The following is a 14275-nucleotide window of genomic DNA, read 5'->3' as shown; positions in this document are numbered from 1 at the left end:
TGTGATTGTAAGTTTCCTGAGACCTCCCCAGCCATGCTGAACTGTGAGTCAATTAAACCTCTCCTTTATAAATTACCCAGTCTCAGGTATATCTTTATCAGCAGTGTGGGAACAAAGTAATACAAAAAGGCACTAGAAATAAAACCATGGTGTATTTATCAATTGAGATAATCAAGCAAAAATGGCATTTTTAAATAAGCACCATGCAGGCATCACACACCTAATGTTAGTGATCTGTTCTTGAAAATCAACATCCCACATGGAAACAGTACCTGGAAACCTATTCCATTACTGTATGTGGGAAATTTATAGTGAGTTCCGCATCCACTCAAGCCCCAGTGTATTTCCTAAAGTGTTTCTAAATCACAGTAAAGACCCATATACAAGTACCAGATGGTCATATTTGGATAGAAGACACTTCTTCCTGATACCCAGAAGTGGAAATTGTTCTTAGCAAAGCGTGTGTTCTATTTGCAGTAATACTGCCTCACTCAGCACCTGCAGAGTCTGAGCTGCACGTCCCTCAGGCTGTTGGGTGATGCCACAGCGCTGTGTTTGGAGACATACTGAGACTTTTTCTGAATATGATTTTGTTCAGAATGTAGCATCACATTCTGTGAAAGGAGATACACATGCACACATACACACACACACACGTGTATACATATATATGTATACAGGTGCTCCTTGACTTATATCTACCTCCTGTGCCTGCCTGGGGTGCCTGGGCTGTTGACATCCTGGTTGTGGAGCTCTGCTGGGGATGATGTCCTTCAGCATCGTATTTCTAAGACAGCCATAAGTCTACCTTTGTATTTGAAGGATATTTTCATGGGATATAGAATTCTGGGTTAATTTTTTTTCTTTCACTACTTTAAAAATGTTTTCCATTGTCTTCTGGCCTGGAGCACTTCTCAAGGAGAAATCTAAGTCGCCTTTCCGCTGGCATCGGGGGCGCTGGAGTCAAGTCCCCCAAGTTCCTCACTGGCCATGGGCAGGGCCCCAGGGGTTCCCAGGGAACTACATCTTGGCTGTCTGGACGGCAGACTCTGTGGTTCTGAAGTCCGAGTGCAGGGTCTTGGGAAGACCCATCGTGGGGAAGTGAAGAGATGAGTTTGGCCGAGGAGAGGTTGGACTCAGTGTGGTCACGACAGAGGCCTCTGAAGCCCTGACCCCTCCTCAGGGGCTAGGGACCAGTGTGGGATGCAGACCTCCCCCGATGGGGTATAAACATGGGTGAGGCAGACCCCCATTGTGGAGGGCCATTTTGGGAGGGGACACAGCTGTGTGGTGATGACACTTGCCCCCAGCTGCCTCAGGGACAGTGGTGCTCAGTGGACTGCCAGAGTTGACAAGACAGAGCTGAAGGTCTGGGGAAACCAAGGCAGCTTGCGTTCACAGGTCGGAATATAAGAGAGAAGAGTGCACAGAGAGCCCTGGAGATTTTCAGTCACTGCTGAGGATTTGGTAGATGACTGATGATCTTGTGTCTATGAGGGAAAAGAACCATCCAAAAAATGAGAGCAAACGGTACCTGACATTCATACAGAGTGTGACCTAGTGCCTCTTCACACCTCTCAGACTTGCAAACCTCATAATTCCCAGATCATTGGGTAGAGTGCCCACAGAGTCTTGTCTCAGTAGTGGGGAGAAATTTCTCATAGATAATTGCTGCTCTGATTCTGCCAAACAAGATTTAGAGGTAAAACCCAAGAGGGTTGAACTGGTCCCAAGCAACTTAACTGAATGCCAGAGCAAGGGTAAATAATATTTATGGGAATGCAAATATCCATCACCCAATAAGGTAAAATTCACAATGTGAATATATAGACATGGATTATCTGGCATGAAAAGGAGCAGGAAAATGCAACTCATAGAATTCATCCGTGTAGACACAGAACTGACACACAATAAGTAGCAGACAGGAAAAAACCATGAGTGGAGTGAACAGCAGATTAGACATTGTGGTAGAAAATGTTAGTGAACTTGAAGAAACAGCAATAGGAACTAAGGAAATGAGGAAGGATAATTTAAAAAAATAAAGAACACCAGTGAGCTATGGGACACATCTAAAGGCCAAATATATGTATAACTGGAGTCCCAAGGGGGGAGAGACAGGAACAGAAAAATCATTTGAAGAAATAACGACCAAAATTGTTTCAATATGATAAAAATAATAAACTCACAGATCCAGAAAGCTCAATGAGCTAAGAAAGAAACATGAAGACCGAGAAATATTGTAATCAAATTTCTCAAAACCAGTGATAAAAAGCCAACCTTAAAAGCAGTCAGAGGACAAAAAGGTACATTTCATAGAGAGATGAGATGATGAAGGCCACTGCAGGTTTCTCCTTGAGAATGCTCCATGCCAGAAGATGATGGAAAGCGTTTCTAAGTACTGAAAGGAAAAAAAAATCAACCCAGAGTTCCATATCCCATGGAAGTATCCTTCAAATACAAAGGTAAAATTATGGCTGTTTCAGAAATACGGATGCGGAAGGACATCATCCCCAGCAGAGCTCCATGGCCAGGGCTGGTAAAGCCGCCATTCCGGCCGAAGGGAAAGGTGCCCGATGGAAACACACGAGAGAGCACGCGAAGGCAACTGCATCGATCGATAGATGGTGTTTTCCTATCACTTAAATCACATTTAAAGAAGTTGATTGTTTAAACAAAAATGATGAAAGTGTATTGTGAGGTTGATAACACAGCTGTCAACAGAATTCATGTCAACACCTGCATCAGAGTTGGAGGGAGACTTGCAAGTATCTATTTAAGCCTCCTATTTCATATGTTAAGTGGTGTGAGGTCACTTGGAGGCAACCTGTGGCCAGTTAAACATGACTCTCATACACTAGCCGTAATTCTGTCTTCTTTCGCTAACAAGGATCTAGAGTTAGGTGTTGAGAAGGCCACGGTGGAGCCATGCCCCAGGGCTCTGAGGCAGCCAGTGCCTGGGCTCTCAGGAAAGTGCCTGCCTTCAGCTTGAACCTAGCTTCTCCCTGGCCTGAGAGAAGCAGATGGCAGCCGACCGCACCTGCAAAGCCTGTTATGAGGGAGGCCTGAGTCTCGTGCTGGCAGTGGGGCATGGCACGGGGGCCTGTGGCATCTGGACCGTCCACTGCAGCACAATTCGGACCTGAAGTGATGGGTCATCACTGAGCATGGCTCTCAGGGGGAAGGGGATTTGGGAGCATTGCTGAGGCAGCAGGCTCACGGAGGGCCCTGCTGTTGTCTGTGGGCAGCAGAGCCGAGCAGCAAGGCCCCCACACTGGCCCATCTTTTTAATGGTGATGCCTATTCTTTTATAGACATAAATGAGGCACTCAATTAACTATAAAAACTAAAAATAATCAGAATTGAAAGCTCTTTGGTCTGTGTCTAAACTCCACGTCTATGAAATCTTTGCATTTTATTAGAAGCATGGTGTGTGTGTGTGCAGACACACACACACGCACTCACACAGACACATGCACACATGCACACACTAACACACACATTCACACATTCTCATATACTCACACACCCCTCACACACACACACCCTCACACACACATTTACACAATCAAACTCACATGCACACACACGCGCACACACACGCGCACACACTTTTTGTTTTTTTTTTTTTTGAAACAAGGTCTTCCTCTGTTGCCTGGGGCTGGAGCATAGCGGCACCATTGTAGCTCACTGCAGCCTCAAGTTCCTGGGCTCTAGTGACCCTCCTGCCTCCACTTCCCAAAGTGCCGGGATTATATAGCGGATTATACCCCCATGCCAGCCTCACTATATATATTTATATATTTTTTTGAGGTGGGGCCTCGATGGAAGGTGGGGGTGGAGTGTAGTCACTCACGCAGGTGTTCTTAATCCTGGCTGGTAGAGGCATCTCCTGTGGGAATTCTCTTCCTCATTTAGGAGCATGCTCTGGGCCCTTTTGGTCATATGCAAAAAGCAGAGGCCTCCGTGGGGGCTGTGAAGCTCTGGGCGGCTGAGTCCTGGGCGTGGAGGCCAGTGGCAGAGTCTGCGGATGAGCTGGCAGGTGGGGAGGCCATGCCCATTGTGTTCCGGGCTGAGACGCTGCCCCATGGCTCAGGCAAGCTCTCCGCCGCAGCTGAGGGTAAAGGGGGACGGGGTGCAGGCTCCGGGGGCCACGGACGTCCTCCCACCACGCCCAGGCCTCCACCAGGGCTGCACGTGGGCCAGTGGGGAGTCCTGACTCTGTCTCCAGCTTGGACCTAGCTTCTCCCTGGCCTGAGAGAAGCAGATGGCAGCCGACCGCACCTGCAAAGCCTGTTATGAGGGAGGCCTGAGTCTTGTGCTGGCAGTGGGGCATAAGCTGCAGAACAGTGGGGATGAGCTTGGGCATTACTGCTGCTTTCCCAGCGAATCTCCCTGGCTCTGGGAGGCTGGGAGATTCCTTTCCGTGTGGCTGCATAAGCTGGTGCTGGGGGCCCCGCTGGGAAGTGGCCACTCTCTCAGGGACTCTGAGCATCGTTAGCGGGGGCCACATGTGGCTGACATGTCCAGCTGCCTCCTGGATTTATACCTTTAGCACACAGCAGTGCCGCGGGGCCCCTGCCAGCCTTCCTGGTTCCACGGGGCCCCTGCCAGCCGCGCCTGGTTCCGTGGGACCCCTGCCAGCCTTCCTGGTTCCGCGGGGCCCCTGCCCGCCGCACCTGGTTCCGTGGGACCCCTGCCAGCCTTCCTGGTTCCGTGGGGCCCCTGCCAGCCTTCCTGGTTCCGCGGGGCCCCTGCCAGCCTTCCTGGTTCCACGGGGCCCCTGCCAGCCTTCCTGGTTCCGCGGGGCCCCTGCCAGCCGCGCCTGGTTCCGTGGGACCCCTGCCAGCCTTCCTGGTTCCGCGGTGCCCCTGCCCGCCGCATCTGGTTCTTGGCCTTGTCCTCGCCGGCCCTACCCCTGCCGCCCTCAGCAGCGTGGGCACCACGTGTGTCAGCCCGCGGGAAGTGTCTTATGTGTTTGTCCTTCTAGCCTCAGGCATCCCTGCCCTGCGTGGTCTGTGTGCATCACTGTTTAACAGCAGGGACTGCAGTGGAGGGGCCGAGAGCACTGCACGGACGTCCCGAGGCTGCAGCAAAGTACATCAACCTGAGGCCTAAAACAATGCACATTTATGAGGCGAGAACCTGGTTCCCGCCTTTTCCAGCTTCTGGGCTGCCGTCCTTGGTCTCCCCACAAACCCAGCAGAAGCTGTGCCAAGCCTCAGGCCCCCCATGCCCACCCGGCCTTCGGCTGCCTCTGCCTCCTGGAGAATTCTTGCTGAACCTGCAGCCAGCGCCTGCCGCTTCCTCCCTTTCTCCCTCCCCTTGGTTCCTGCGTGTTACTTTTACTCCCTGTCTTCAGCTCTCAGAAGGGGTCATTCGTCCATCCCCACAACCATGAGGCAGGTGCTGTTAGCCATCCTCGTCCAGACACAGGCTCGGAGGTCTGGGAGAAGTTCAAACTCATGGTCACGGAGCAGCAAGGCCAGGCCGGCCACCGAGCCGGGCTCCCGGCCCCCTCGTATGCACCCAGGCACCACAGGGGACAGGGCAGCTCCGTGCACCAGCAAACATGCGGTTGATGTCTGGTTTCTTTTGCTCTTTCAGGCCCTCAAAACACAGCATTGGCAGTGAGAGGAGGTACAGTCGGGAGGGCGGCGCTGCCCTGGCCAAGGCCTTCCGACGCCACCTGCCCTTCCTGGAGGCCCTGTCCCAGGCCCCAGCTTCAGACGCGCTCGCCAGGACCCGGATGGCGCAGGACAGACCCCGTGCTGAGGTGACCCTTCCACTTCCTCCCCGGGCCGGGGTTGGCTTTTCCTCTAGGGTGTGGGTACCTGGACGTGTTTCCTCTCGGCTTCACGCCGGTGTCCCAGGCCAGTGGGCAGCCTGTGAACAGGGCTTTGGTGTTCCTGGGGCTCCTTAAGCAACATCTGCCCCCAGTCCAGCCCCCCGGCAAATGCTTAGTCCTCAGGGTGAGGCTCTGTAGGATCATTCTTGGGACAAAGTGTGACTCCAGAAAGCCCACCATTTAAACCACAGATGCACACCAGGGAGGTAGAGGAGGTAGGTGGCTGCTCTTCACCCTTTGGGAAGGGACCTGGGACAGCAGTGGACACTGCAACCCGACTGAGGGAGACCAAGGGGCCCTGACCGTGGCTGGAATTAGGGGTACCAGGTGCAACTACTGCATCTGAGGAAAGTTCCTGCTCCCCAGCAAGCCCGCCCCAGGGGGCAGCCCAGGGCAGCATAAGGGCTCTGTCTGCCTGTGGGCATGAGGGTCTCGCACCAAAACACAAGGTGACGCCCTGGGCACAGAGATCCCAGACAGGCTCGGAGGCGAACCCCAGGAGTGTTTATGCAGGGCCAGTGGGAGCTGCAAGGACCCACATTGCAGAGCCCTCCGATGCCCTTCAACACGCAAAGCCCAGAGCCCTCCGATGGCCTTCAACACGCAAAGCCCAGAGCCCTCCGATGCCCTTCAACATGCAAAGCCCAGAGCCCTCCGATGCCCTTCAACATGCAAAGCCCACTCAACATTTTAAGGACACGGAATTAGGAATCTCAGTAAACTTTGTAAATGGAAAAGCAGGCATGATTTTTATGATGACTGGTTAGGCCAGAGTTCACAGGTCCTGCATTGCCTGGCAGGAGGGAGGGACGAGAGCTGAGAAATCACCTTCGGAGGCCACAGCCCGGCCAGCTCCCTGGGATAGGATTTTGGACCAGGTGTTGAGGCCCAGGATGGCCCTGGGGACCTTGGGGGTTTGTTGGTGATGCTCACATACTTCTTTTCTGCCAAACGTTAGTTACATCACCTCCAATTTGACACACTCCTTTCTAAGATGGAAACTGTGCTGGTGTGAGACAGGAAAGTCTGAGGACCTTCTGCGTTCTCTTGGACTCCACTGGCGTCTCACCAGGAGCTGTGGCCCTGGGATGTGTGTGGGAAGCAATGTGGGCCCAGTTTCTATTGTGTTCCTGCCATTGAGCCGTTGAAATGACTTAAGTTAACTCTGGGCAACCCCCACAGACCTTGAAAGGCAGAGTCCTCCCAGAGGACACGCGGCTGCTAAGCTCAATCCCAGGCCAGCTTAGGGGCTTGCTGGAACCTTGCTCCAAGCGTGGGAACCACAGGGTGAGTTTCCACAGATGGTGGCCCCACAAGGCGGCATGTTTGGTGCATGCAGGTGAGGGAGTTGAGGCACTTTTGCATCTTAGCAGGTGGTGCCTGGGGAAGGCCTGGCCTTGGCCCCATGGTTCTCTGAGGCCCTTCCGAGGGCAGCTCCTGGGCGGCCGTCTTTGCTGTGGCCTTGCCTCTGCTCAGGAGGATGTCACAATAATGTTTGAATGCAGAAGCTAGGCTGTCCACAGCCGCCAAACAGAGCCCTGATGCTGGCCCAGAGCCATGCAGGGGCCACAGTGTGCCAGACCCACAGGTCACAGTTGAGAGGCTGCTCAAGGAGGGCCCAGTGGCACCTGGGCCATATTTGTGTTTTTCCTGATCACGAACTGTGTTTCCTGATTGGTCAAAATCACCCCCATGGTGGAGGCTGGGGGCCTTCAGACCTCGTGGAAGTGCAGGGTCACGGGGCGCTGTGGGCCCCAGGTCTCCCTCTAGGGTTAGGCTCACAATGAGAGGCCAGTCCCAGCCCTGCTCTGTGCCAGGCCCACCTCCCATCAGGACCACTGGCTGGCCTGAGAAACATTCCCTAAAGCCTTTCCAGGAGCCTGTGGGAGCCCTTCTGTGTGAGCCTAACCCTAGAGGGTCTGGTCCACTTAAGGCTATTTTAAACATGCTAAATTTAAATTTTTTATTCATTAACTGAGACCAACTAAGCACCTTTGGTGCACTGGACATCCTGCTGGATTTTGTGGGTGCAGAAGGTGGAGTTCATGCAGCTCTGTCCTTGGGTCAGAGGCTCCTCCACCCACTGCTCTGGGGCCAAGGGGCTGCTCAGCTTCTGTGCCCCCCGAGTCCTCAGCTGTAAACAGGGGTAGTGGCCCTGCAGGTGTCACGAGGGCCACGTGTGAAGCTCCTCATGGAGTGCCCAGTCAGGAGTGGCTGTAACCATAACTATCGTTGATAAAATAATCTTTAAAAAATAAAATGGAAATTAGGTCGAGAGTCTGAAACTGGGCTCAGTGGAAGTCCCTGACTCTGATGAGGGGAATCAGAGGGCACTGGGATCCTGGCAAACACATTCCCTCGGCGTGCCCGCGCCTCGGCACTGCAGAGCAGGTCTCAGCACAGCACGATGGAAACTGGCATTTCTCCCACTCCCTTGAACGTTGGTAATTCAGCACCTCCAGCTCTGAAATGATTGCTTCATGCTCCTCCTCTGTCCCGTTGTGTCTTTATCGGAAGGGCTGTGGGGCCCCGTGCTGTGCCTCCGCTGCTGCTGTGAGATTTCAGGTTTCTGTAACGGGGCCGTCACATCACGTCCCCAGACACTGGAAGTGAACAATCAGTAAAGTAACCCCCGTGCAGTCCAGAGATGGTTTTAGTAACATACGAGGGAAAGGCGAGGCGTCATTAAAAGTTTCAGAGACTCGGAAGAAGTTGGAGTGAAGGGAAATCAGTTGACACTTTTCCATGAAGCGGTTTCCCGTCTTTTCCCCCGACTTGACAGCGGCATGCTCACTTAGACTGACGTCCAAGGGCCTTCTTCACGGGCTTCTGAATAGAGAAAAGCAGGAGCTCACCTAGACTGACATCCAAGGGCCTTCTTCACGGGCTTCTGAATAGAGAAAGGCAGGAGCATAGCCTTGGAGGCTCACCCCCTGCGCCTCAGACGGGCCAGTGAGCGGGGCATCACCTGCAAACAGCATTGGGTTTCATTCAATGGGAGCCTCAGTTGTTCCATTTTGAACCCATCATCATGCCCCTCCTTGAGTTTCAGTTATTTTATTAAATAGCCCCGGCACTAAAATAGAGTCAGAGTTAGAATGGAATTTGCTTGTGGGACAGGGCACAGCATAGATTCTCGTCGAGGGTAAATTGAGTGCCTGAGGCGCTCCCCTGTCCTCAGCAGCCAGACGTGAGGTTGGCCACGCAGCAGTGACATCCATGCATTAGAAACAAACTGTAGCACGTTGCAGAAACTCACTGAGAGTGAAGGTCTTTGGTAGATATTGAGCAATTCGTGCTATGAACCATTGGGAGGTATCGTAGTGATGCCCTGTGAGTTGGCTCATAGCAGCTCCTGGGAAAAGCAAGCTCCTGCCACAGACAGGATGCCTTCCTAGGCGGAGCACAGTGGGCTGCACGTCCTGGGATGCTCTCCAGGTGCTCAGTGGCTCTGTCGGACTCAGCAGCTCAGTGCTCATCAGGCCTGGTCACACTAACCAGTCGTGTTTACTGAAGTCTTTCCATTCCTGACTTACTGCATTAGGATTCCAGCACCAGCATTCTCCAGGTACGCCCTAGAGTGCTCTCAAAGCGGCCTTCGCCATGCAGGGGGCGAGCGTGAGGGCCTTCCCCATGCAGCCGGCGAGCGTGGCGGCCTTCCCCATACAGGGGCGAGCGTGGCGGCCTTCCCCATGCAGCCGGCGAGTGGCGGCCTTCCCCATACAGGGGGCGAGCGTGAGGGCCTTCCCCATGCGGCGGGCGAGCGTGGCGGCCTTCCCCATGCAGCGGGCGAGTGGCGGCCTTCCCCATGCAGCGGGCGAGTGGCGGCCTTCCCCATACAGGGGGCGAGCGTGGCGGCCTTCCCCATGCAGCCGGCGAGTGGCGGCCTTCCCCATACAGGGGGCGAGCGTGAGGGCCTTCCCCATGCGGCGGGCGAGTGGCGGCCTTCCCCATACAGGGGGCGAGTGGCGGCCTTCCCCATGCAGGGGGCGAGCGTGGCGGCCTTCCCCATACAGGGGGCGAGCGTGGCGGCCTTCCCCATGCAGGGGGCGAGCGTGGTGGCCTTCCCCATACAGGGGGCGAGCGTGGCGGCCTTCCCCATGCAGCGGGCGAGTGGCGGCCTTCCCCATGCAGGGGGCGAGCGTGGCGGCTGCCTCTGCACCAGAACATCCCCTCCATTGGGAGCTTGTGACGGTCCATTTGGGCTGATCTGTTGGGGTGCATGCCCCGGCTCTGCCACTCCCCAGGGCCGCTGGGTGCATGGGAGAGGAGCATCTTCCACCACTGCCCCCGTCTGGCCTGCTCTGCATTTCAAGAAACAGGAATGTGAGAGGGGCGTGGGCACTGGTCATGTCAAATATTCCACCAGCAGCCAGGGTCCACCTGCTGATAAGTTTGGCTCTGTCACCTTGGAACCTCCCGCACACCGTGGTCGGCCTCGCAGTGCTGGTCTCTGCCGTTCCTCAGCATAATTATCAGGAAGTCCTTCTTTCCCCCTCGGAGGTGTTTGAATTAATGAGTTTGAATTAATGAGTTCCGTGGTCATTCCGACACACAGACATTTAGCACAGCCGTCAAACGGTTATTCAGAAAATGAGCACTTGGTGGCATTTTGGCTTAGGTATTTTTCTTCTTTGTTAAGATAGATGCTTCTCAGTATTTAAAAAAAATGCATGAAAACCCAGAACTCATTTTCTTTTCTGTCCAGTGTTTAAATGAGGAGAAAGCTGTTAGTCATCTCACTAATGAACAAAGACTGAATAAGCGCAGGAAGTGCGTGACCGGAGGCTGTAGTGTTGCCGGGCAGATTTTGCTGCCCCGTGAATATAGGGACTTAGAGATCTGGGCCGCGGCTTCTCCCCGCCTCTCTCAGCTGATGAAATATTTTAATTGGAAATTTAAGCTTTATATACTGATGATCTTTCAAGGTACAATCAACTTCCTCTGAATTATTTTATAAATCATTGTTTTCTATGTATCCATCATCAAAAGTGATGGAGAAATGTCCTAAACATATTGCCTTTCAGGGCCTTCATGCCGGTGACGTCATAACAGAAGCCACTGGGAATAAAATCATGCTCTTTCTCTTTGTTCGTTAGCGAGATGACTCAGAGCTTTCTCCTCGTTTAAACGCTAATTGAGCGCTTACTGATCACTAAATCAAGGTGTCGTGACTTCTGCATTGTTAGGGTGGTAATGCTTCCTGTTTTATTGACTATGGTGGCACCAGCTCACAGTCCTTGTACTCATCATGCAGAACACCATAAATTCCCTGTCCACTCTGTGTTACTGAGGAGGTTTAATCGGAAATTCATTGCTTACCAATACCATTAACTAGCAGATTTATTTTGGAAATGTTTAAAAAACATATTTAACATACAAGAAATGGTGCTGGGTTAAGGAAATGGTTAAGGAAAGTTAGTTTCTGCCCTTTAGGATTGTACAGTTTTACTGGGTAGGAGGGAGAAAACAAACAAGCAAAAAATACAGCTAAAAAATTAAAGCAAGTTCTGTGATGCAAGGAACACAGAAGGTAAAGGCGCACTCATGCCAGAGGGGGCAGGTGGCCCAGGCAGGCTTCTGACAGACGGGGTAGGTGGGCCCAGGTGTGGTCATGCCAGAGGGGGCAGGTGGCCCAGGTGGGCTTCTGAGAGGACGGCCTTGGAGGATGACCAGGAGGCACCTCCTGCAGGTGTACGATGTACGTAGGGTGCAGAGTGTCAGGAGCCCATTCCCCTCCCACCCCAGCCAGATGAGTGAGCCCTGGGAGAAATGTGCCAGAGCTGAGGACACAGGAAAAGAGGATGAACTGCATTCAGAGGGGGATGGATGAACCCATTCCAGGGAGAGGATTGCATTCAGAAAGTGATGAACTCACACCAGGGAGAGGAGACCGCAGCTTCTTTCATGCGCATTGGAATGGAAGAAGCGGGAGCCAGTCACAGGAAGCAGGGAGAATTCGGCCTAAATTTTAAGAAGCTTTTTGAGAGACCAGCTGCACAGAGTGAGTGTCTGCACCCCCACGTCTTTCCTGTGGGCTTTCACTGAGTACGCGAGTTGGGGCACCAGGGATGGAGGAGGGAGGGGCTGGGAGAAATCCTGCCAAGGAGCGCCAGGCCTCTACAGAGTGTACCACGGTGGCTTTCTGAAGGCTGGGGGCAAGAAAGCATGGTGGAAAAACATCTGTTGCATCTTTCTAAGGATGCAGAAAGCCAGGGTGGGACCAACAGGGAAGAGAAGCTTCAGCAACTCACAAACTGACACTTGGACCTTAAAGCAGAGAGAGCTCCCCTGAGGTTCAGAAACCTGGTGGCTGAGTGCAGAGCATAAAGGGATCTCGAGTCTCACTGGAGCCCAGACCCAAGCACAGGCAAAGAAGGCAACTTAAACCCAAAGGATGGAAAATGTGTACAATGGAAACTTGAAAGGCAGGAAAGCTGGCATGGTCATGTTAATATTAGACAGAGTGGACTTCAAGACTAATAGTGTTATTCATGATAGAGACACTCTATGATGACTAAATGGTCAATTCATCAAGATGCTATAGAAAAATTTTATGAACCAATTTCAGAGCTTCAAATACATAAAGGAAACGTAAGAAAATACTAAAGACAGAAACATATAAGTCCATCATGAGCATTAGTGACTGAAACTGTCCTCTCTCAGTAACTGATTAAACAGATAGATAAAATATCAGTAAGTATAGAGAAGATTTAAACCACAACATTAACCAATATAAGCTAAGTGATGTTTATAGAATGATATACCTAAAAACTACTAAACACACGTTCTTTATAAGTATATTATATAGAATATTTCCCAAACTAGATCAAATGCTGGCCATAAAATAGGTCTCAATAAATGTCAACAGATCAAAATCATACAGAGAAAGATTTTAAAAGAAAACTGCAGATTATTCTTCTTCAGAAATATAGAAACAAAAATTCTAAACAATTTTTATCAAATTAAATTCAACAATATATAAAAAAGAATACTGCATCATAATCAAGGCAGATTTATCCCAGATATACAGGGTATGTCAAACATTTGAACATCAACCAAGATAACTCACCATAGTAACAAGGGAAAGAAACACCATGTGATGGTCTCAGTAGATACTGGAAAAAGCATTTGACAAAACCCAGCATTCATCCTTGATGGAAACCTTCATCTAAGATTACACCAAACGGTGAAGGGCTGAATGCTTTCCACTTAAAATCTGGAATTAGACAAGGATGTCTGCTCTTACCTCTTCTATCCAACATTGCATTGAAGATGTTTTTCTTTTTTTCTTTTGAGACGGAATTTCATTCTGCTTGCCCAGGCTGGAGTGCAGTGGTGCAATCTCGGCCACAGAAGCCTCTGCCTCCTGGGTTCAAGTGTTGCTCCTGCCTCAGCCTCCCAAGTAGCTGGGATTACAGGCACCTGCCACCATGCCCACCTAATTTTTGCATTTTTAGTAGAGACTAGGTTTCACCATGTTGCCCAGGCTGGTCTCAAACTCCTGACCTCAGGTGATCCACCTGCCTGTGGCATTGAAGATCTTAGCCAGTGCAATAAAACAAGAAGAAATGAGAGGCATTCAGATTACATGATAACCTTTGTCAAAAATTTGGTGGAAGCTACAGAAAAACTACTAAAACTAGTAAATATAGCAATGCTGTAGAGTGCAAAGTCAGCACACAAAAATTAATTTATTTCTGTATACTAGCAACAATTAAATATGAATTTTTAAAAAATCATTTATAGTAGCATAAAATTATGAAATAATTAAGGTTGAATCTAAAATATGTGTAAGACAATATACAATCAAAACTACAATACATTGATGAGAATAATTAAATAAGACAAATTAATGGCGATATATGCATGGTCATGTGTCTAAAGACTCAATAGTATTAAAGTGGAAATTACCTCCAAATTGGTATTGATATGGCACAAAAACACAATCCTTAAAAAAATTGATAACTAGAACTTTGTCAAAATTTAAAAATTTTCTTTTTCAAAAGAAGACACTTCTTTGAAAGACACACAAAAGAATGAAAAGCCACAGACTTAGAAAAATACTTGCAAATAATACTTTTTAAGATAAAAAAAGAATTTCAGAATGTATAAAAATCTCTAAAAACTAAAATAAAAAGCAGCACATTAAAAATGGACATTTTTTTTTTCCAAGACAGTGGACTGGAAGCAGTGTTAGCATGCCTCTCCCACTTGGAAAGACAAAATAGTGTGTAAAGATTCACACTGTGAACTTTTTTCCAAGCAGCAACACCAGAACTTGACAGGAAAACTGAAAGAAACCACAGAACCTTTGAAAGAAGTGGCAGGCTGCAGCCGACACTGGAACTAAGTGGAGAACTGTAAGCCCCACAGTGTGAGGGGGAGACACTGCCTCTGAGATATGCACCCCCACTGGGGAATTCAGCC

The 14275-nt window shown here is 50.6% G+C and overlaps 1 protein-coding gene across 3 annotated transcripts in view; it reads left to right on the top strand.

Annotated features, from left to right (window-relative positions):
* The window catches only part of PTPRN2 (protein tyrosine phosphatase receptor type N2), a 1015036-nt gene that overhangs the window by 370486 nt on the left and 630275 nt on the right, over window positions 1-14275 (top strand). For all 3 annotated transcript variants that reach the window (XM_028846528.2, XM_015135381.3, XM_077997823.1), the window contains one exon: window positions 5605-5773. In XM_028846528.2, the coding sequence (XP_028702361.2) occupies window positions 5605-5773 (169 nt within the window). The remainder of the gene's footprint in view (window positions 1-5604; window positions 5774-14275) is intronic.

The sequence above is a fragment of the Macaca mulatta genome, chromosome 3, assembly GCF_049350105.2.
Source record: "Macaca mulatta isolate MMU2019108-1 chromosome 3, T2T-MMU8v2.0, whole genome shotgun sequence".
Lineage (NCBI taxonomy): Eukaryota > Metazoa > Chordata > Mammalia > Primates > Cercopithecidae > Macaca > Macaca mulatta.
Note: the sequence above shows the minus strand (reverse complement) of the source record. Positions and strands in the feature narration are given on the sequence as shown.